General features: G+C 36.3%; 1 protein-coding gene across 11 annotated transcripts in view; it reads right to left on the reverse strand.

Moving 5' to 3' along the window:
* Positions 1-25,523, reverse strand: part of CAMK2D (calcium/calmodulin dependent protein kinase II delta) — a 322,111-nt gene that overhangs the window by 88,848 nt on the left and 207,740 nt on the right. For 7 of the 11 annotated variants that reach the window (XM_023220021.2, XM_023220027.2, XM_023220029.2 and 4 more), the window contains exons 5-6: positions 10,366-10,431; positions 6,981-7,053 (exon numbers count right to left, since the gene is read on the reverse strand). In XM_023220021.2, coding sequence (XP_023075789.1) covers positions 6,981-7,053; positions 10,366-10,431 — 139 coding nt within the window. Of the gene's footprint in view, positions 1-5,977; positions 6,051-6,980; positions 7,054-10,365; positions 10,432-25,523 lie in introns of all 11 variants that reach the window. The other 4 variants (XM_023220019.2, XM_023220022.2, XM_023220030.2 and 1 more) reach the window with 1 other exon arrangement.

The following is a 25,523-nucleotide window of genomic DNA, read 5'->3' on the forward strand; positions in this document are numbered from 1 at the left end:
AAAGAATTTTAGCTTTTATTTTTATGTGGAATTAACGCCTGAATTCATGTACTTAGCACAAGGAGTTTTTAGCAGATGTATGTGCTATAAGTTTGCAATTAGGAAGTACTCTTTCTATTGCTATGCATATATGAGCAAGTTCGTAAGAATCATTCTGTATTCCATTCCTGTTTATTAATTTACTTTTACATTATCAGCACACACTGCTGGGTAGACTGAAAGAACCAGAGTGTAACTGCAGTGGGATAGTGCCAATTACCCACAGCTTCTCCACTGCCTGACAAACACTAGATACTCAATAAAGAAATACTGGAATGACTAAATGAATTATTAAACTGATCAAATACATACTTTGTTTCAAAAATATCTAAACATACACACACAGATGATATGTTCCTTAAACTTTTATCTAAACAAGGCTCTGAGAAAAGTATAATACTTGTGATTTTATAATTATCCAATAAATTTCACAGGTTGATATATCTACTACCCGTGGTTAACAAGAATTTACTGGCTGGGCACGGTGGCTCACGCTTGTAATCCCAGCACTTTGGCAGGCCAAGGCGGGCGGATCACGAGGTCCGGAGATCAAGACCATCCTGGCTAACACCGTGAAACTCCGTCTCTCTAAAAATACAAAAGAATTAGCCGGGCGTGGTGGCGAGTGCCTGTAGCTCCAGACACTCCAGAGGCTGAGGCAGGAGAATGGCGTGAACCCGGGAGGCGGAGCTTGCAGTGAGCCGAGATCGCGCCACTGCACTCCAGCCTGGGCAAAAGAGCAAGATTCCGTCTCAAAAAAAAAAAAAAAAAAAAAAAAGAAAAATTTTTACTAAATACTTCTCATCTCTCCGCTTCCCTGAAAACTAATTCCTTTCCACTCTGGTGATAAATTTATTTCTATGAAACAGCCTTAAAGTTCCCATCAAATCTCCAAATTCTCTTCATTAAAATCTCTCTTTCTCTCTCATATCCATCTAATCCATCTATCCATCCATTCAATGACGTTTCCATTAAGTAATGTTGTTCTTCTGAATAGGGGCTGATACTAAAGGCAGCATTCTCTGCTGAAGCAATTCACAGGGTGTTAATTTGTTGCTAAAGATTCAGTTGTGTGTATGAAGCCTCCTATCCAGACTGTTGTTCATGAAATAGTTTAATAACCATTTCTGGCACATTTGAACTGCAGAAATCTTACTACTTTGTTTCAAATATAGTTATTTGAAAAAGCATAGCTTTATAACTATCTCCTTTACTTATTCTGTCAACTAAGTCATAGAAATTGTATTCTCCAGGATCTTAAATGAGAAAACATATCTGATCTGACATTCCTTTATTTCTTGTGACGTTAAAAATTGTCATTTGTTACTGCAACCTTGATTTGACCTAATATTTTTTCTGAATGCAGTACTTGTCTGATGTACTTCCTCCTTTCTGGGAAGAACATCACCAATAAACTTTTCACATATGTATATATATTGATTTTTTTTTTTTTTTTTTGTAGCGATGGGGTCTTGCTATGTTGTACAGGCTGGTATTGAACTCCTGGCCTCAAGCAATCCTCTTGCCTCAGTCTCCCAAAGTGCTTGGATTACAGGCATGGGCCACTGCACTTGGCCTACATACATATTTTTAAATGATCCTTAATTAATGGCCAGCAGGGTTTCATGCACACAAGGTCTGTTCTTGTTTTGCTCAGTAATTTATGTCCACATTTAAAATGATGCGTAAGTAGCTGCTGAAGGAATGTTTGATGAATATTCCTTCTTCTCTTTTTGTATTTGAACTTTAAACCACCAATTCACAAATATTCAACACTGAGTTACAACACTCAGCTCTTTATAAAGAATCTATATTTGTAAGCACCCGATACTAATTGTCTTCATGGGGCAATCAAATGTGGCAAATGCATTTTATTCTTCTTTGTCTTGTTTTCCAAAGGCTGTGGTCAATGCTACCTTACTGATTTTCTAAATGAAAAAGTTTTACTTCATACACCTGTCTACTGCCAAATTGTACTGCCCCCTACTCTACCTTATATCTATTTTCTTTATTCCTAATGATACAGATTTTGTTTATCTCTGGAAGGCCCGTAGGCAGGACTATTTTAACCTTTTGATTCACTAAACTTAGAACCATTTTCCCAAATTATTCTGAATGTTGCTAGCAAAATTATTTTCCTATCATTGTTTTGACTCATTCTTTGGTCTCTTTACAGGCTTTTAATTCATCCAACTAACTAAACTGAGAAGTAATAGTGATTAAGCATGCAGACTTGGAATCAAATTTCTTAGGCACCAATCATATTTTACTAGCTCAGTGATCTTAAGTTCTTTCACTTGTGTTTGCTAAATTTTCATTTATGTGCTATGGGAATAATCAGAGCGCCTTCCTCATAAAGTTATGAAGACTGTATGATAAGACAATGCAGGGTACATGGTAACTGCTTGATAAATGGCATCTTTTGCCATTTTGATTATTAAGATCCTCACTTGATCCAAACACTCCCAAAGACTACCGTCCTATCCCTGAACTGTACTGTATTGTTTATCACCACCACTAGATCCTCCTAATATTATCTAGATCTATATTAATTGGCCTGCCACTGGACACACCTTATACAAAAGGTTGTGGTCCATGTATCCACTAGGTTCTGCCTGGTGCCGATGGATGTACCTTCTTGACGCTGATATCCCACCACCCTGACTCTTCTCCTATTGCTTGTTTCAGGGACATCCTGAAATTGCCTGTTGTACCTCACCCTTGTTTATAGGTCCTCATAATTTCCCACTGTCTAATGAGCCCCAATGAGCAGCAATTACTCAACTAAATAGTGATCTTTATTCTGAAGATATACTTGTCTTCTTTATGTTATTCAAATATTAATGAACACTTAATAACCTATTTTACTGAATGCTGCCTTTTATATTATAGAAGTACTTTTGGTTGACCTTCATTCATTTCTAAATTGAAGGAATATGCTGCAGGTATTGGCCAGGTATAAGCCCCTATGTTAGGTACTGTGGAGTATCACAGTATGTTAAACAGCTATGCTTCCAGAGGGCTTATATACAAATTGTACAGCACTTATATCCCCATAGGTGCTTTTGATCATGATAAACATGACATTTCCTGTGTTTCTTTTTCTCACTGATGTGGACAAATTAAACTATGTGCAACAAACATTTCAATGGCACATCAATTAGCATATTAATTAGTATATGGACACAAAAAATACATGGCATAGAAATAGTAAAGGCAAGTTTTTGTTTAAAGCCTGGTAATAAAAAATTTCAATAGTTGATCTTTTTAACTTTACTATATTGGTAAAAATGCTATCACAAACAATATATTTATCAGAGTATACATCATGGGTATAAAAGGCACAAAACAAAGCCGGGGATTTGGCATGTTCAAGAAGTGCATCAACTGCCTCTAATGTACGTGCTTTGAACTCTCTCAGTGTGTTTATGAAATGGCCTACTGAAGCAAGCACTGAGAACCAGACTCAACTGAAATCCATCCAAGTCAGCAATTTGACAGAAATTAGGACAACAACTACAAAAATAACACACTCTCTCAAAAGTTCATTTCTGTCCTTTCTCAGAATCAGAATAAGAATGGAGAGCAAAAGTACTTTCCCTGCCTTAAAGAAATCTGATGGGGAATGCAGCAAGTTATTTCTTTTGCTGGTAAGCCTCCCTAAAAATCATCTGCTGAAGTTTTTAATTAGTGATGTTAGCTCATATGTCAGAGAATATATTTTTCTTCACAGCCCATGTCCTATTAAAGTTCCAGTCTTTGAAGGGTTCACCTGAGTCCAAATGCTTAGAGAAGTCCCATATTATATATATATATATATATATATATATTTATTATACTTTAAGTTCTAGGGTACATGTGCATAACGTGCAGGTTTGTTACATATGTATATATGTGCCATGTTGGTGTGCTGCACCCATCAACTCGTCAGCACCCATCAATTCATCATTTATATCAGGTATAACTCCCCAATGCAATCCCTCCCCCCCCCCCCCTCCCCATGATAGGCCCCATTGTGTGATGTTCCCCTTCCCGAGTCCAAGTGAGCTCATTGTTCAGTTCCCACCTATGAGTGAGAACATGCGGTGTTTGGTTTTCTGTTCTTGTGATAGTTTGCTAAGAATGATGGTTTCCAGCTGCATCCATGTCCCTACAAAGGACGCAAACTCATCCTTTTTTATGGCTGCATATAATTCCACAAAAAATAACTTTAAAGTTATGGAAGAGGATTCACATTTTTTTATACTTGGCTTTTAAAGTCCACTTATGGTTATATAACATGGAGTAAAATGTTTCCAATAATAAATTTATAGAAGTATCTGAAAAAAATTGCACAAATGATGTGCATGTTCATATATGTTCACTTAAAAGGAAAGTAGTGCTATCGGTTCTGAGACGTAACAAAAGGGGCTCTGTCTGTAAACGGCGAGTAAAGAATTTTTGAGGTGACTGTAAAATACATGAATTTTCAAAGAAACATACTGTTTTTGCTTTATACTAATGGGTACATTTGGTAAGTGTTAGCAGATATATAGTCCAATCTTGGCTCTTCAGAAGAAAATGCCCTTAACTACACCTTTGCATTTGATATTTATTTTATTTTATTTTATTTTTGTATTTTTAGTAGAGACGGCATTTCACCATGTTAGCCAGGATGGTTTTGATCTCCTGACCTCTTGATCCACCCTCCTCGGCCTCCCAAAGTGCTGGGATTACAGGCATGAGCCACCGCATCCGGCCTGCTTTTGATATTTAAAACTCTCAGAATTAAATGAAATCAAAAGAAGACTGCAGAAAACTAAGGCAATGTTTTGCTTATAAATCACATTTTCATGTAATTGGTTTAGAGATATAGTCTTCTAGAACATTAAGTGACTGGAAATATGGATTTACAATTTTTTATAACCAGAAAAGTCTGCATGTGAGAAATAAGTCTAGGTCCTCTCACTAAACACACACAGTTTTAGACATTCTGAATTATCCTTTGCCACCTTTGTCCTAATGCCTAGAAAATGCTGAGTCTGAAAGAATCAAAACTATATAGTGCTCACATTTACTATTTTACTCATCCAGTAGTTTTTCATTTCAATTTCTAGGCTTCACTGTTTTTCTGAAATTCCACAGGTAAAACTAGAGTGCTGGGAAATGGAGACAGAAAATTAATGAAAAAGTACTCCCCTTGTGAGCTATTTAGTTTCTAAATGATCTAAAAATTCTCTGTCCTCAATGGTATCAGATGCTGAGTGAAGTCTTAAGGGTATCAGTAGGCATTCAAATAAGAATACATATATAGGAATATCCATATATATTTGCTACATAAATATTATTTGATGATTAACTTTGTTTTGCTTTCTTTACATCTATAGTTTCACAAGACACTAGTATCTTGGTCTTTAGGAATATAAATAAATAAAAAACTAAGAGGCCTCAGTGTCCTCAGAATTCTTAGGACTAATGTTAAGGGAAAGAGAATGGGGTTCTTTAGCACACAATCGTTTAGGCTAAAACTTCACCTAATAACTTTATCTCTACTCACTTTATAATTTTACTAAGTATTTACAAAATATTGGGTATATATCATATGAATATAAAATGTTTGATCAATGTTCATAGAACAAATTTAGAGTGAAGAAGAGATCATCAAGTCCTATTGAAAGTCACATTAATGCTATATCCATCCTTACAAGGAAAGACATATAGCATCCTATTTATTGTTAATGTTGGGAAGTTATTTCTATCGGGATAAATCAAGATTTATATGTCTCAAGTGTGTGTTAGAGATGAAATAGAGATTGTGGTGAGGGAAAGTTCCTGAGTAATGTGCTGGAATAAGTCCACACAACTTTATTGCTCATACTTCGCCTTTACAGGCATAATTGCAGCTGAACAGTCATTAGGAACTGTGTGGTGGTTTATCTTCTCCAACGGCATTACTCACCTTCAGGTCCCGATGGACCACGCCCATCTGATGGCAGTGTAGCACAGCCTCCAGGATCTGCTGAATGCAATGACTGCATGCAAACACCAGGGGGCGTGTGTTAGTTCCAAGCTTACACTCACTGTCTGTATACCCTCAGAGAGACTGGGTTAAAGTGCAGAGCTAGCAGACAACTGGGGTTGTATTGTACCACCTTCAGTCATGTAAACATATTGCTCAAGTAGAGTGACTACTACCTCAGAACAATCAGATCTTGCCAGATGTGAGCCAGAATGTGGGTCCATTTGTTCTAGAAAAATCCATTTTGAAAATATTTCATGTCATTCAGAAGATCATTTCCTGGTTATAAATTTTTCCAGGAAATAAACTGGAACACAAATATAATCCTTATAGCTGTTGTGTTCCGCCCTATCATATAAACTGTTTCCCTTTTCTCTCCCATTTTTCCACTATTGTCCTAAAAGCTGAACATTAACAGTCAGGGCACCATTAAGGTTAAATTAAGATACCTAATGAATTTTTGATAAATCATTAACTTCTTGTGCTTTAATTTAGCTGGCAATTATTATCTCTTGCCTAAGGGTTCATCAGACTCAAATGGAGCAATGCGTAACCAGTTGTTCTGCTACAGCAACCCATGGTCTCAGAACAGAAGTGGTGTTTAAATCTACAGGCGGACATACATCACAGGCCAAGTTTATCTCCAGGCAAATGCTGGGCAATTAAAGAAAGCCTACCCCTAAACCCCTTTTGGTAGTTTACTGCTTGGAAACTTAAAACAGGTTGTATTCTTCAGTATTCTTCCCTTTTTGCTATGATGTATATTTAGCCTGTAGATGAGCAAACTGGAAGAGGCATCATGCATTATCATTTCATCATTTACTCATTTTAGAAAAAAGTTGGGAAAGGCAAGGGAACCATTTTAAATACCCACCCTCTGCCCTTTACCCAGAAAAAAAAACAAAACTGCTTTGATTCAGATTTATGGACTCCATATACTGACCTTCAGGTCCCTGTGAACTATGCCATTTAGGTGACAATGATTTACACTTTCTAGAATCTGCTGTATACAATGACTGCAAAGATACAAGGGCAGAATGGAAGGGAGAACATTTTAAAGGCACATAATCACATTGAATATGAAATAAAACGAAAGTCCCAATGAAACAAACAAACAAACAAAAATTATATTTCTTCACATGTTTTTAGCTTTACATCGGAATCAAATAATGCTGAATAAAGCTAATTTTGGTTCTAACAAAAATGACATCCAACATAGACTTTGTGACATGTTCAGACAAAACAATTTGAGCTGTGTTTTTTTCATTGTAAGTGTGCAAATTAAATAACATGTATAAGAAGGTAAAATTTCCATATTCAGAAAGAAAAATTTATAAAGAATTCCCATAATGTTCTGGGAAAATTCTTCAGAGATATAAAATATCCAGGTATTTCTTATACACATCTAAACTGTTTAAAATCTGAGGTCACAATTAAACACGTGTTGAAACAAGAGGGTAAACACAGATGAAGTGGCAGGTGAAACAAGGGTCAAAAAAAATGGAGGGACACATTTACCATTTTGCCTTAGAAGTGTTGCTTTAGTAAAGTATATAACAGGAAAACAAATGCAAGTCTCCAACAATAACGGGAGAATTTAAAGCAAACCCATAAATAAAATAAACTCCGCATTAGTATAAGAATATTTTGGGGAAGAGCTAGGGAGCTTTCAAAGAATAAATAAATAGAAATTTATAATCCTCTGGAGCATTGGTAATTGTTAAACCTATTTCCATAAACTTCAGTGAAGAAAAACTTTTGCTTCATACTATATCAAAAAGCACATTTTATGCTATTCTTATTAAAGGTTCACTGATGTCAAATGGACCGCTAATTAGAGAGGAGAAATCCTTGTTTGGCGCCTATAAGGTCCTGTGAGCTGTCGTCTGACATATAATAATGTAGAACCTATCACACTGATGAATTTTGTATAAGTTCACTGTGTAATTCAAATGTAAGTATGTCCTGAACTACATTTATTCATTGAAAGATGAAGCAAACATTTTAATAAGGACATTTTCAACCATTTAATGTACAAAATAATATTATTCCAAAGAAAAATCTTGAATTTAAAAAAGTAATCACCCTCTGATTTATTACAATGTAAATATTTTAAAAATTGATCATGACTATGATTTTTCTAGTTCTCTTAATAACAATACGACTAAAAGGGTCTCACATTCATTGCTGCTGACTACATTGCTTATTTAAGTATTGGTCATTATTTTTAAACCATAGGAATCTTTTTTTCTTTTACAATAATGTTCACTTTGCACTACTCTTTAGGAATATTTCTCTTACTGTTTTCAAACAACAAGGATAAATTATTGAATCTTGGGAATAACAGAAGATAAAGAAGTAAACAATAATACATACTAAATGGACTTCACCATTTTTCTTACTAGTGAGAATGGATTCAATTCTTACATTTTCGAGAACTAGTAAAAATTTTTTACCATTTTCTTGACAATCAAATATCCTCTTTTGAGACAGGGTCTCACTCTGTCGCCCAGGCTGGAGTGCAGTGGCATGATCTCTGCAGCCTCCACCTCCTAGATTCAAGGGATTCTCCTGCCTCAGCCTCCAGATTATCTGGGACTACAGAAGTGTGGCACCACACCTGGCTAATTTTATATTTTCAGTAGAGAGGGGGTTTCACCATGTTGCCCAGGCTGGTCTCGAACTCCTGGGCTCGAGCATTCCTCCCACCCTGGCCTCCCAAAGTTCTGGGACTATAGGAGTGGGCCATCACATCTGACTGAGAAATAGCCTCCTTATTCTTGTAGTGAGAAGGAAATGTTTCTTCTCTTTAATTTTGTCTGAGAGCTTTCATAAAAAAAATCTTAGGGCTCTTTAGCAGTAAAAATTGTCTCTATTTTAATTTCAACCAGTATTTTTCAAACCAAGTAACAGCCTGTTCAACATAACTTTGAAGGGCAAAATAAATGAAATTTCCCAGTTTAGTACCTTGATTAAAAGTATTACTGTTTCTTGGCAAGTAGCCAAATAGCTACTTCCAGAGGTTTCCCGAGGCCCCTTTCAGGACCCTAATGTGGGGATTTGGGGTAAACTGAGCAAGTGATGATTCACTCATCATAGTATAAATTACACAGAATTTTCTATTTGACGTTGGCCATAAAAATTACATTAAAAAATTAGAGTGCAGTCATGTACGGATAGATTCGCAAAATGCCATAAACAGTGCATTAAACCAAGAAGAAAAATTAGAAACTTAGAAGTGTGCCTCTGAGGGCAAGGAGGGGCTGGGAACCTTAATATCAGCTGGACATCTGTTGAGGGTCAGGCTACAGTGGGATTAGCAAGCCTTGGGAAGCTCCGACAGCATTAGAGAATGGAGACAGATTCAATCTCTCCCCTCAAGCATCTCATTTACATTGCTAATAATGAGCCAATCACTCTTGATCAGATTTTTAAAATTAAATGACAGCTACAGAATATATAAAAGTACACAGGAAAATTAACACCATGCAGTCTAAGTAATATCTAAGCAAGTGGTTAATGTTACTCCACTCCAAAAATGTTGCCTTGGGTAGTCTCGGAAGTTGCATATTAGACAAAAAAACTTAGTCTTTTTTAACTTTTGTAAAGATTTTGCCAATTAACAGGATAGAAAAATTACTCTTGAACTCTCTTAAATGCTTGAATAAATATTTTTCAACTCAGAGGTCCAAGGGTTTTAATGATATTTCCAAAGAGTTAATTAGCTAATAATAGGTACTTAAAAAGGCCACTGAGACTTTCTTCAGTCTGTTTCTGCTTTGTGATTAGATATTCATTGTTCAGTAGAACTTTCTGTGATGATGATAATGTTATATATCTGGTCTGGCCAATTGGTAGCTACTAGACACTTGTGGCTACTAGGCAGTTGGCTAGACCAGCTACGTGATCAGACCAACTGAGAAATACATTTTTAATTTAATCTAATTTTAATTAACAAATTGCAATAGCCACATGTGACTACTGGCTAACACTGGGCAACCTAGAATCTATCTAGGGATTAGAGGATTTCAATCTTTGATCTCTGACCTTTACTAAAAAATATATTGCTTTAGCAGAAGTCATTCCAGTTAGGTGGGGTGTTTTGCTTTGTTTTTTCTTATTGTTTTTGATAAAATATGTAATCTAACTACAGATGTTAGATAAAAATATAGACCAGATTCATAGTTTTTTTTTTTTTTTTCTCCTAAGGATCATCCCGGAGATCCTTAAAATACGTGTTTGTACAAATATGCATTTGTAAAGAAATATACTGAAAAAGTATTATTTGAATGTTGAGTCTTGTATCTTGCCCAGGGCAAGTCACTTACCTGGCATCAGCTTCACTGTAGTATTCTCTTGCCACTATGTCTTCAAATAGTTCACCTCCAGTAACTCTGGGAAGATAAAAAAAGATAATCTCATTTAAAAAGAAGAAAAAAATAAGCATCAATAGATTTGCAAATGTGTCCATATAGATTTGTTCTTAGATGATTTAAAAAATTATCAAAACATTTTAAAACATGAGACAGTGTTCATAAGTCAAATCTATATTATACTAAACATTTTAATCTTTTTTATTTGTCTATCATTAGACACATGAGGTCACAATTTTCTGTATGCCATAAATATAAATATATTAGGCAATATCTTTTACAGAAAATGGTTTTCATTTCAATTTTTCAAATATTAATTGATACCTGACAAAATTTTGGCACAGTTTAGAAACATTTTCTGAACGAAAGGAGATGATACACATCATAGCTATTGAGTATGAGTTTGCAGGCTGTATCCTTCCATGTATCCTTTTGCTATTTTTGCATGTGTGCATCCTTAAATATACATTTTTCCCCTTGAAAACACACACATAAAAATGGATACTTTTCCCACAAAAGTGGGATCACGTACTATATGTAAATAATTAAGCTAATTATATTTGTCATTTTACATTAAATTATGGCACCACGTCATGTCAGAAGCATTTTCCCCTAATTTAATGTAACATAGCAATCAATAGAGATATGCATGTGTGTACATACATGCGTGCACACACATATATGTGCATATTAGAGGATATTTCTACAAGAGAAATTCTTACAGGTAAAATTACTGGGTGAAAGAGTACCCACATTTAAAATTTTGTAGAGCAGACCGGGCAAATTGCCTTCCAAAATGGTTGTACCTTCAACATTGTGAAGGTGCCCACAGGCCCAAATCATTACTAATAATAGTTATTATTAATAAATAAACACCTATTCAATTGTGGAAAATTCACATTAATATGAATTTCTTGGTTATTAGTAAGGTAGACCATTTTCTCATTTATCAACCATTTCTTCTTCTGCTATGATCTGGCTTGATTTTAAAAGGATATTTCATTTTTGGGATTTAACCTTGTAAGAGCTAACATTTGCTGAGTTCTTACAATAAACCACACAATGTACTAAGCATTATATTAACTTATAAATCCCCACAATTGCCCGCCGAGCAATTCCCCTGCCAGTTTATTGATGAGAAAATGGAGGCCCAGAGAAGTTAAGTAACTTGCCCAAGATCACACAGTCTTTAGTGACACAGGTAGGCCATCGACTCCACAGCTCATGCCCTCAACCACTCCACAGTGCAGATTTTCCAATAATGACATTGCCAGTCTTTCCAGTTTAGAAGGCATGAGTCATTTGGAAAAGCATCAAGTAAAGGGATAGAGCTTCATGTATGAACACTATAGAGTGAGATAAAAGGATGCTAAATTAGTTTTTCTTTTTGTTCACTTGTTTGCTTTTTTGCTTTATTAAGTTCTGAAACATCATCAAAGGATAGCATGTTTTAGAGATCACCAGTTAGTATTCTCTCCCTTATTCTCCTTCCCAAAAGGAAAAGATGGGATACTAAAAATTATAAATATATTTGAACATTTATGCAAATTCTGCCTCTCTTAATTGCATTCTGGATACTTCCAAGTCCTTTCATGTCAGTCATTATTTCCAATTCTATTATTTTTACATATAAAATGTTTACCAAAAATTATCATATAAATCTTCATATAGGCATGTTCTAAAAATCATGGTTACATGTACATAATTCCATTTAGTAGCATAGCTATTCATTCCAATTAGAATCTATAATAAGGCTATCACACAATGTACCTTACATAAATTACAATGCAAAATAATTAGACAAAAAACACTTTCAACAAATCTACTGTTGCCTGTATAGTGATAACAATTTTTGTGAGATTTCTTCCTTTGAATGTGACTAATGTATTATAGATACAATATGTACTCATAGTTATCCTTGTTTTTGACCATAAGTGCCTAGAAAACCTACATATATTAGACAATTTGGGATTGTTAAAATGTTTAATAAACATTGATTAAAGTCTACTGACATTAATAAAATTGCTGCTATTTATAGGCTCCTTTAACATATTATTTGCCTTATGAGAAATACCAGATCCTGGATCACTGGGCTATCAACTTACTGATCTTTGTTATGTTAGCATCTAACCTAGCATTAATACATATTTGCTTAATTAATGACTCTTGAAGTAATGATTAAATGAATTAACCCAGTTAGGGAATCATGCTATCCGTTTAATTTACTGTAAGTCTGGACTTTACCTGAGCTCAAAAAAAATCATACACATACCAAAGTTTAGTTATTCATGGCAATAGGTTTTATTTCCTAAGGGGTTCATATTTAAAGAAGAATACTTAAAAGTCAGGGGGACTAGCATTCTGGTAGTTTTCAATAAATCATAATAGCTTTAGACAAATTTGAGGGGTGTAGAGTTTCATGTTGAGTTTTAGATTATATAGTTAATTGTGTCTGACAACATTCTCTCTCCTAGCATTCATTTTTCCCAATATTTAAAAATATCTTTACACAAATGAAACCATTTTATCATTTCTTCTATATGTATGATAAATGTCTGAAAAGGAAAAAATGGCAGTTATAATAGATTTCAATGTCTTGAAGAGAAGCTACTGAATTTTCTAACTTTAACACATATTTCTATACTCACATTGCTGTTTAATAGACCACAAAGTTAAGCCATAGTTATTACATATTTTTGAAAATTTTTAGTGTGTTGTGTGAAATTTCATATAGTGCCCAAATTAAATCAGTTTCACGAATAAACTGTTAACCAATTAGAGATTTTGTGAATAAATTGATGTCAGAGTCCTACTATGATATGAAGCATATCAATTATAAATTTGAAGCATTAATTACCATTTATGAATCTCCAGAACATTAGGGCTCACAAGGAAAAAAAAAGATAACTCTAGAACATGAAAAGACGAGACTACATATCAGAAAGATAAATATTTGTGTTATTGTTGTTATTTATAGTGATGTTGATTCACACTGTATTACCCTGTATAACAAATTGTTCTTTTGTTTCTAGTGTACAATTTGCAACTCACATCAGAAATGGTTAAAATTAGTTTCATCCAGAATACAACATTCATAAAATTTCATCAGTAACAGATCTTTGACCATGAGGTTGAGCAGCAAGTAGAGTCAAAGACTGGGCTTTAAAAAAAAAAAAAATAGTGTCACATTAACCCAAGGAATAGCCCTGACTTGGAGATTAAAAGCAGTGCTCAAGGTGGTGGGGGAAAGCCAGGAACTTCAGTTTGGAGCCGACGCAAAACAGGAACCAAGAGAGGCACCTAGTTAATGCACAAGTAGGAGGCAATCTTGCTAAGGCAGGACTGGGACTAACTCCTGGAAAAATGAGTAATTTCCCCTGGGAAATTAACTTAAAGCTGAAGAACAAGCCTAGTGAGATGAAATTGCCAGACCTGAAATCCAAACCTCTGAGCAGAGGTAACAGAGGTTCATTAAGCAGTTAAGCAAAGAATCACCATCAGATTTTTGTTTGTCAAAAAACATATCTCATGCTGCCTTGCATTTAAGCAATTGGTACGTCTTCATTTAGTGATGAAGGCAGAAATTGTAATGGTGACATATTCATCCGTGTCACCTGCATGGTCATCCAACACACTGTCTTCCACTTGTGGAACAATAACGATAACAACAAATATTCATTGGGTGCTTATTGTGTGTGCAACTACCTGGATATTTGTGCCCCCTCCTCAATTAACAGGTTAAAATCCTAACTTCTAAAGTGCTGATATTAGGAGGTGGGGCTTGTGGGAAGTAATCAGGTCATGAGGGTGGAGCCCTCATTTGGTGCCCTTACCAAAGGGACTCCAGAGAGCTCTCTCCTCTCTTTTCTCCATGTAGAAATATAAGAAAAAGTCAGTAGACTGCAGTCCAGGAAAGAGCCCTCGCCAGAACCAGACCACGCTGGCACGCTGATCTCAGACTTCCAGCCTTCAGGACTGTGAGAAATGTCTGTTGTTCAAGCCACCCAGGCTATGGTATTCTGTTAAGCAGCCCAAAAGACTAAGAAAATGTGCCAAGACCAAGCGCTGTTCTAAGTGCTCTAGAGATTGTAACACAGCAACCCTATGAAGTAGATACTAGTGCTATTTCTGTTTTACAGACAAGGAAACAAAAGTAATGGAGATTAAGGACATTTCCCAAGAAACACACACAAAAGAAAGGAAAAGGACTAGTTTTTTTCTTGCCTGTGCTGCCCTACTAGCTTGCCCCTTGTACACAATTTGGGGAGCAGAGCAGGGTAAGACAAGGGGCTTGGAATAGCCCAAAGGATCATGCAAAAAGACTGGGAAGAATACAGACATAAAGAATTCCCACTTACATGCCCTTTAATCATTGATTAAAGTCAGACAGTTTGACTACTGGTGGGGGCGGGAGAGTAGTCACTGGTCAGTGTGAAGCTGATCAGGGCTCATTAGTAGGAGTGTGACTGGGTGTCTTGGCTGGATGATTCTACATTATGAGTGTGCAGCTCTCCTATATATGGCAAGACTTCAACACCAGGCCCCGTTCTAGGTGCGGCAGCACTACCTTGTCAGCGTGCCAACCAGTGTGCCAACTCCATCCATTCCTAGTTACCCCAGGGGCTCCCTAAGGACCCCTGAAGGGAACCATGTGTCTAAATGAACAAAATCTATGGGGATACAATGAAAAATGTAGGTCTCCTTAGCACCATGTTCTAAGACATAAAGTAAATCAAGCCAACCACTGGTGTAAGGGTCTGTCAGGCAGAGCACATGAATGATAATGGGACATTGTCTCTTCAGCACCTTACACAGTGCCTGGCACACAGAAAGAGCTTAATAAATGTTTTCCAAGTTAATAAGTGATTAAATAATTAAATGGGTGAATGAAATGATAAGCACCAGTTCATGATTTTCTGGTTTGACCTGTTATTTGAGCTAGTACCTGAAGGTGAAGAGGCCCAATCACCTTTTCTATTATGTATCTACTGATCTCTAACTAAATCTTGCTGATTGTATCTCCAAAATAGGACTTGAATCAAGACTACTATCTCCACTACAATGTCACCAGCCTAAGTCTCTGCTATCTCTCACATGTACCACTGCAATAACTCCTAACGGGCCCCATTTCCTATCTTGGCTCCCACCACCCCCTGCCCCGCATCAACTCTCCACAAAATAGCTGTAAATGTACATCCAATTTTGTCACATGTCTGCATGAAGCTCTTCAACAGCTGTACACTGATTTTTCAGGCCAGCTCCTGACATGACCTTCATGTCTCTGCTTAATTTGTATCCCACCTATCTCCCAACTGAGGCCCCTGTCTGTCTAGGTCTAGTTGTGATGGCCTTCCTCCACTTCCTCAAGCATAGCAAGCTCCTTCTTGCCCCACGGCCTTTCCACATGCTCGTCTCTCTTCCAGGAATTCCCAAGAACACTCATGGAGAAGTAGAATGTCAAATTTGACAGTAAGTGGTCTTTCTGCAGTGTCTGTGAGGTGAGAGTTATTTATAGCATCCTTTCTATGTCCTTATGGAAATATTAATAATGAATTTAGGGCTGTGCAAGCTGTGTTTTGGAGACTAGCTCTTATGTCTTACCATAGTACTTATCTTTTTTGATTTGAGGCTGGTTTACGGAGTCAGATTACCTCTTCAGAAGCCTATAATATGTAACTGCACAGTTTTGCACCAGTCTTACCCTTAGCTTCCCAAAATTACACTTGGCACATACACATATATTATGAGCATGGATGAGTTGATATAATAATGCACTCAAATCTTTGGAAGACACAACAGCTGATGCTAGAGTACCTGTGCATATATAAAACAAATTTTTAAAATAGCAAAACACTAATAGTCCACTCAGATAGATTAGTGAGTGCCCTGTTGGGGCAATAGGTTTCCCTGTCTAGCATAACCTTTAGTTCCTGAGATGTATAGTTCTTGGAGTTGAACCTGGGCCCAGACCCAAAGATGCAAGACACTCTTTTGGAGGTAAAGAATCTGGCTGAAAAGAATTGATTACACACTAGACCCAGAGTTGGGCAAAATAATCTCCCATTAAAGTAGTGAGACAAAAGGAGAAATAACACACTCATGTAACTCACAATGTAGTTAAACCACATATACAAAAATTCCATTTTCATAATCACCATTTAACTTTCTGCTTCATCTATCTAAGCTAGTTGAATAACCAAATCACATTTTAAGAGTTAATTTTCATATATGTATAGCTTTTAATTCTTGAAGTCACTAATCTTTATTGGTCCAAATTTTTTTAGTAATTTGCTATCAATAATTTTTATTATGGCCCCAATATTTTTAGTACTTCGCTATCATTAAATTATATATACAGTTGTCCCTCTGTATATGAGGATTTTACATGGCAGATTCAACCAACTGAGGATCAAAAATACAGTGTTCAAAAATAAACAAATAACAATTAAAAATATTTAAGTATACTGGAGGATGTGCATAGGTTATAGGCAAATACAGTATTATGCCATTTTATATCAGGGACTTCAGTATCTGCAGATTTTGTTATCCGAGAGGGTCCTCGAATCAATCTTCTGTGGATAGCGAGGAACAACTATAGTACATACATACACACACACACACACACACACACACACATATACTATTAGGTTATGTGTGTATATATATGTAATTTCACTTATAAAATACTGATTTTGCTGGGTGTGGTGGCTCACGCCTATACTCCCTGCACTTTGGGAGGCTGAGATGGGAGGACTGCTTGAGCCTGGGAGTTCAAGAACAACCTAGATAACATAATGAGAGCCTGCCAGGCGGGGTGGTATGAACCTGTAGTCCCAGCTATCCAGGAAGCTGAAGTGGGAGGATCCCTTGAGTCTGCGAGATTGAGGCTGCAGAGAGCCATGATCATGCCACTGCACTCAAACCTAGATGACAGAACGAGACCCTGTTTCAAAAACAAACAAACAAACAAATGAATAAATAAATAAAGCAAATACTCATTCAAAGAGGTGAATGGAGGATTTCTAACATATTAGGCATTTCAAAAGGCATCTGACCTATATACTCTACTGTGCATTAAAAAAACACAAAGGAAATGAAAGAAATCACTGTATATGGTTTTACAAGCACCACAGATATTCTAAAGATAACAAGAATATTTACAAAATATATTTTTAAAAGAATAGAGAAGTCCATCTAATTAGAAACAATTTGAGTACACAGAGGAATTATGTATTAACTATTGGAATTCAGTAAGCCTATCAGAAGTTTTGCTGAATAAAAGATAAATTAAACTCTCAATACCTATGCTATCACTTGTCATTCACTAGACTAAGTTTCAAACAATATAATATAGACATGATTATTTTTATTTATCTATATGTTAAAATCATTGCCATTTAAAAATCCCTTGTATTATCACAATTTTTGCTCATATTTTCTTATTTATTATGCTTGGGTAATCCTTAGAGAAAAATTATAATCACTTTAAAAATTATCTGTCATTGGCCCACTGATGAATGTTACTAACTGAGTATCATCACCTGATAAGCTACATATTATTAATGTCACATGTACTGATACAGCCTAGGAATTCTGCCAGGGTTAGGCTGAGCCTTCCTGTGCAGGTAAGATTCCACTGTTAATGCCAAGGCAACTGCCTTTGACTGAAAACATCATCACAGTTAAATTGTGTTTCACATGTTAATTGGGATGAAATAGTTTCTGTATATTAGTAATTCATCAAAAAGTTAGCTTTGGTCATCAGAAAAATGAGCATTTATTTAGCCACAAAATGTGTAGATCTTGTTATGAAAGTAGGAAAGCTACTGTAGATAATGGGTGAATTTATACCCCAAAGTTCAGATTCTAACATATTTCTAATCATCAATACTCCAGAAAGAATCCTGAAATAGAGGTGACAGATGAGTGAAGCTACTGATTTGTTGATATGCCCCTACACGACAACAGGTTTTCCAGGTTCTGGAACATCAGGGGTTTCAAAGATGTCAGACAAGAAGAGATTCTATCATTTATCAGTCTTCAGTACTCAGAAGACCAACAGATCCTCTACTGGAGAGGAGATACTGTTACTGTTGATCCCTGTGAGTGTGTAGATGTTTACAAAGGAGAGCTCAAGCTACAGGTGGCTGCAAGCTATTTAAATGATCCTTCTTGTTTTGAGGATACCAGGACATCCCGTACCAAGTTCTGCAGTGGGTGACTCATTTGTTCTCACTGCATTTTTTTTTCCTGAAAATATGAATAACTTCATGGAGAGTTAAACTTTGTCAGTAAGCAGTGTCATTTATATACGAATTCTACAAACATTATTCAACTGTATTCATTATATGTGTGAGCTTTGCCCATGCTAATGGACAGGAATATAAAGAATCAAGTTGTAACTTCTACTAAGCATCTAGTCTAGTGGAGAAAACAGAAACATGAATAAAAAATTATGTTCCTGTGGAACATGCTTTAACTAAAGCGTAGGTCTATTTTTAAAGTCACAATCCTTAAGACCCAGCAAATCCTAGACCCAGGAATTGTCCCATTTACAGAGGAAATATGTATACTTGTAAGTAAAAAAGTTTCACCCAATACTTACCTTTTTGGCATGATGAAAGGAAGAAGAATTAGCACAAATGGGACATATGTGGACTCTATCTATGCAGCCTCACTGATGAATACACAGTAACATCCACGCTGGAACATTACACCAATCAGTGCCCCATGCCAGCCAGGAAGGCTGGGAGTCTTGCTGCATCTTGTCACTTATTGCAGTTTATGAAGAATTCTTGCTATTTCCCCTATTTCCTGTGCTTCCTAGAGGGCTCCACACCACTGCTATATAGATTCAGGAAGTTACTCCATTCAAAGGATAAGCAAAAAATGAAGAGGAAATAATAGTCTCATAAAGGCTAAGGGAAAAGAGAGGAGAGAATAATGAATTCCTTCTGTGGGTCAGAGAAACTTTCACAGAGGAGGTGCTATCCAAGGAGGACCTTACATAAATGAGGAAGAGTTGGCCAGGAAGAAATGTGGGACATGAACACCTAGGAAGAAACAGGAGTTCGACTGGAAAGAGGAGCGAAAAAAGGAACAAAAGAGTTGGAAATAGGAATCTCAGTTTCCCCTTATTTGGTCTCTAACTTTCCTCTCATTCCTCACATTATTCAGGATATATTTTATTACTACAGGGACTTACAAGCCAGGTGTGGTGGCTCAGGTTTGTGACCTCAGCATTTTGGGAGGCCAAGGCAGGAGGATCACTTGGGCCCAGGAATTCAAGACCAGTCTGGGCAACATAGTGAGATTGCATATCTATAAAAAATTAAAGTATTAGCTGGACACGCCGGAGCATGCCTGTAATCTCAGCCACTCAAGGGGCTTAGGGAGAAGGATTGCTTGAGCTCAGAGGGTAGAGGTTGTAGTGACCTATGATCACGGCACTGCACTCCAGCCTGGGAGAAAGTACTAGACTCCGTCTCTTAAAAACAAACAAAAAATCACCTTCTCCCAAATGTGCTCAACATGCTTTTTGATATGCTCTAGTGACTGTACAATGAAAACTAGTAGCTCATTTCTAATTACATAACATTTTCCCATTTATCTGAATAAAGGCTTAAGTCAATCTAGACATTTTTAAAAAGATAATGTCAGATTAATCTCCATACAGGCTTAACAGAAACAATGCTTTCTGAAGGGATGTCTAAGATAGTAATATCATTTAAAAAAAAAATATCAAGAGTTATTGCTGGTTTTATTCCCAACCTTTTGATTTTGTCGACAGCTAAGAAGTGACTTAGTAATTGTTTTTAGGTTTAACATCCATCCTCACAAGTTCTTCATGCTTCAGCTTGAGTGTTCTGTTGCCATGTACTACAAATATCATCAGACAACAGATTTCTTATTCTTTTACTGGCATTATAGTTGGGTCTCTGGAATATTACTGAATGGTTTATTGTATGTGTGCATGCATACACGTGTATACACAAGCATACACACCCACTTAGTAAGCGTTCAAAAAAAGCCTGATTTGCTCTAGTAATTTTAGCTGACTTTTTACTGGATATGAAATGTTCAATGAATTAAAAAATAAGCATCACAGTAAAGCTGCATAATTCAATTTAATTTGAAAAGAGAGGACTAGTCTGAATAGCCATATTTCTAAATTTTGGAATATTTTTCTAAGGAAATGAAAATGCATTTCTTTTAAGTAAAGGGTGATAAAGTCTTATTTGACTCCTTTGCAAATTAGAAATTCTGCCAGAGCTCCATTAAGAAACAGCTAAGCAGAGGCATCCCACATGCAAATTACTACGTTAAGTAATTATCTAAAATCTTATTTATACTCATTTTCTTAGCACATTGCCTATTTAGAATACAGAGACTGAGGTAAGTCTAGATCATTCAAATTATTGTCAATTTAAAAATTATTCACTTACTCATATATTTGTGTGTTACTTACACTATACTATCTTCTTAAAGGGATTTGAGACAGCTTATCATCTGTCAAATTATCTGAATTATCAAATTTCCCCATGTGATCTCTAAATGCATGCTTTTTTCTTTTTCAGGCTAACATATAAAAGAAGGAGCAACAGATTTATACTTAATTGCTGCCTACAAAGATCTATACAGCCTTACATTGCTTCCATTTTTAATAATTATAACAGTTTAGTAAGACAAATGTGCTTGATTTTAATAATCAATTGTTCATTGAATCAAAAACTATTTGTTGCTTTTTATGTGCAAATGTTAGGCAACTAATTTACTGAAACTTGCTTTAATAGTTTTGTTCAATAAATTGTTTTTTAAAAAACAGATTATTATGTTCATAGGCATATATGGTTTTATTTAATTTAATGAATGCCTGCAAAACTACAAGCTCTTTATTCACACTTAGTAGTAGCTCTGTCACTTTTCAACAATATGACAAGATAATCTTTAGCTGTGGACTTAAAAATAAAATGCATCTGGCTGTGCACAGTTGCTCACACGTCCCAGCTCTTTGGGAGGCCGAGGCAGGCAGATGCAGTCAGGAGTTCGAGACCAGGCTAGCCAACATGGTGAAACCCCATCTTTATTAAAAATAACAAAAACTAACTGGGTATAGTGGTGGGTGCCTGTAATCTCGGCTGTTCAGGAGGCTGAGGCAGTAGAATTGCTTGAACCTGTGAGGTGGAGGTTGCAGTGAGCCGAGATCACAACATTGCACTCCAGCCTGGGTGACAAAAGCAAAACTCTGTCTCAAAAAATAAAAACAAAATAAAATGCATTCTTACACATATAATAAACACAATATTTGTAGGCATCATTACTGACTAATGTTAAGTTACTACAATGCAAACCAGGCTGCAAACAATGGCAAATGGAAAGCATACATAGGCACTCTGGATCTGGGTACTGAAAGCCGAATGTGTGGGTTTTCTTTCATTGAGAGCTTTCTTTCACTTTCTCTCTCATAAAATCCTCACTTTTGGTTCTTCCTGTATTTTCCCCACTCCCTCCCTCTGGTTCTATACGGAAGGGTGTGCTGCCAAGGTACTGAACCATTTTGCTGGACCGTAAGAAGGAAACAAGGATGTTTCAGTGTTTCCAATTCTAAGATAGTGGTTTAATGGGTAGTTTGGTGGATGGTGCCATCCCACTGATTTCTAATGTTGGAGAAGGAAAGGTGATTTTCTTGGAGACACTTCTTGGGATCAATGGGAGGAGAAGTGATGACAGAATACAATTCTTTTTAGTTGATCACCTGGAGACTATGTAGTCACAATATTCAAGTCTGGAGTGTATCTGTACTAAACTATTGCGGTAAGAATAGCACAAATAAATAACTTTGGCACAGTATCCTATCCCACCCAAATATACTTCATGTTGTCCCAGTTTCACTTAAGCAAATTTTAATGGTAGGAAGTTTTGGAAAAGGTGGAGGGGGAACTTAGTGAAAAATATTACAGACTGAGATAGTGTTGAAGGAAGCTAACCTAGAATTTAAAAAATCCTTAGAGAATCTATGAAATAAAGACTCTTGATGGAGATAACTAGTTTCTTTTAAACTCTCAATTGTGACTATTAAATATCTACTTTTCCATTTATAAAATGTTTCCTATATTAAGAGTTCTTTATACTGGAGCAATTTTACTAGGTTCTTCTGCTCAGTTTCAAGGTATCAGTGACCTCCTCTTTGGAAAGCTAACATTGATTGGCCTAGAGTACATAGTTTTAGGCCCTCACCATGACATGCATGGACCTCCATAACCTGGCACACTCTTACTGAGATCTCTACCTTTTTAATTCCACACCAATTACCTTGAAGTTTGGTTAGTTGCCTATTTCACCATGCATTTTTAATGTAATTCCTTGCTGGTAATGCCTAGCTAGGCAATCTTGATTTAATTTTCCATGAGCTTATACATTCTTCAAGAAGGAGCCCAAGTTTCCTCCAGAAATACTTCTCCAAAATCCACCCACTGTGCTTTCATAGCATACTGTGCTTGTTTGATTTAAATTTCACACTGAGACCATCTGCTTATATACCCATTATCTCCTACTAAACCTCAAGATAAGGAAAGGCAAGGACCGTGTCTTACTCATTTTTGGTATCCCTTGAACCTAACATGAGCCTAACACATTGCCTGAGACATATTAGCAGCTCAATCAACATTAGTTGAATTAAACAGTATGTGAAAGGTAAGATGCAATATGAAATCAGTTAAAACAGGGAAGTGGAACTACGGGTATTTTTTATTATTAACATTTTCCTTTAAAAGGAGGATTTAAAACTCCTATTCTTCTAGTCATCTGCACATTTATTCTTTTAACAAGTATATACCAAGTGTCCAAGTATTAGAGCCTATATTAGATGAGGAATACGATGGTCCCTTAATTAAAAAAAAACCCGGAAAATACAAATTGTAATAGTACATCACCAGATACAACAGACATCCATGTGATACATAAAGGATATCAATTCAAATTTTCAAAGCATAAATGCTTGGCTATTACTACAAATAAGTCAGTTGAAACATCAAATGAAAACAGTTAAGACACTTCAAAGAGTCTTCAAAGAAATAATAATAACATTTAACCACAGGATGTGGTCAATCTCCAGTCAGACCACAAATATCTTGCCATGAAGTCACCAGCTGCAGATTAAGTCTATGATTAGAAATGTTTTCAGCCAGCACCACAGTGTATTGGTTTGTGAAAGAGAACAGGCAAGGTATGGGGTTGGTGATTAGAAATGAAGCTGTGTGGTCATGATCCTATAAATTTACCCATTACAACAAATTAAAGGGGGCTTATTCAAAGGACTATACAATACCTCTCTATTTTGGTTACCAAATGCTTGTAAGAGTTATTTTCACACAGAAGTCACACAAAAGGCTGGGCATGGTGGCTCATGCCTGTAATCCAAGCACTTTGGGAGGCTGAGGCGGGTGGATTACTTGAGGCCAGGAGTTCAAGAACAGCCTGGCCCTCATGGTGAAACCCCATCTCTACCAAATATACAAAAATCAGCTGGGTGTGGTGGCGCATGCCTGTAATCCCAGCTACTTGGGAGGCTGAGGTAGGAGAATCACTTGACCTCGGAAGGTGGAGGTTGCAGTGAGCAGAGATCATGCCACTGCATTCCAGTCTGGGGGACACAGTGAGATTCTGTCTCAAAAAAAAGAAGAAGTCACACCAAAAATGAATAACTGAATGCATGCGTGCAAGATAAGATGTCACAGATCATAATCTTTGCCATCCAGATGACAGAATCACCTTAATTTGAGGTTTAAATCACTTTTGGGAATGTTGAAACATGGAGAAAAGACAGAAAAGTCAGATAAATTCCTTTTCCTGGCTTTTTCTGAACTAAAGAGTCTACTTTCCTACAGAACCGAAAAAAAAATTAGTAGAGGCTATTAATGAGTTCAGAGTTCAGATGTGCTTTTGGAAGATTTTGTGGTGTTATTTGATATCCTAAAATAACAATCAGAATTTCTGTATATTTTCATCATTGTAAAATGTCTTACTTTCTATGATTTATTCTGTGAAGTTATTATTTTTTCTTTTCAATATTATCTTCAGTTGCCACTAAGAATAGGAGAGTTTCATGCTAAAGAGGGAAAGTTTTTTCACTATGGAAAGCAGCATAAGAGACTGTCTTTTGACTGTGAATCAGCTCTAGTAACACTGGTCCACTTCAAAGAGCAGGAATCCCCTTCTTTTAAAAACTATGTATCTTCCTAAAGCTCTGAATGTTCAATTCTTTGTACTTTTGCAATATATGTGTAGAGTTCAGTCATTTTTAAAAGTCCAATTTACCTTTTGAAGATGAAACATAAGTTTTCTCCTCTACTGCTCTCACCTATGCCCAAATCATTGTCATTTTTCTCTTTGACTCCTCCCATATCCGTTTTCCTCCACTTCCATTCTGCCCTCCTATAATCCCTTGCCACACTGCAGCAAGTGAGAGCTTTGTCAAATGAAATCGGATTATTTCATATTTCCCATCTTTAAATCTTCCAACGCCTTCCTAGAACACACAGCATAAAATCTACATTCCTCTTTCTGGCCTACAAGGCCTTTGAGCTCTGGGCCACACCCATCTCGTGTGTTATTTCATATCTTTGCACCCCAGGACTTGGGATGTTTCATGCCACACTGGCCTTTGTTCTGCTCCTCATTGAAGCCACATTTTCTCAGGGTTGTATCCATTGTTTACACTGAGTGGAATCTCTACTCACAGATCTTCTCAACATTTAGGTTTCTTCTCCTGAAACATCATAGCAATCATTCCCGATCACCCTCTAAGTCAGTCATCAGCCTCTAGTTACTCACCAAATATCACCCTGTTTTCTTCATAGCACTAGAACAAAAATGATTTGCTGGGTTTCTTTGTTCATTTACTCATTATCCATCCCCTCCTCCCTCAACTACTACAATGTCAGTTCTGACTTGTCCATCACTGTATTCCAGGGCTTGGAAGAGTATACCCATAAAGCAGGTATGCGATAAATGTCTACTGATTGAATTACTTTAAAAAAAATCAGATGCACTAACATTGAGATCAAACAACCAAAAAGGCAGACTAGAGTCAAGCAATGAACATTATACATGTT

Source organism: Piliocolobus tephrosceles, chromosome 3 (assembly GCF_002776525.5).
Source record: "Piliocolobus tephrosceles isolate RC106 chromosome 3, ASM277652v3, whole genome shotgun sequence".
NCBI lineage: Eukaryota > Metazoa > Chordata > Mammalia > Primates > Cercopithecidae > Piliocolobus > Piliocolobus tephrosceles.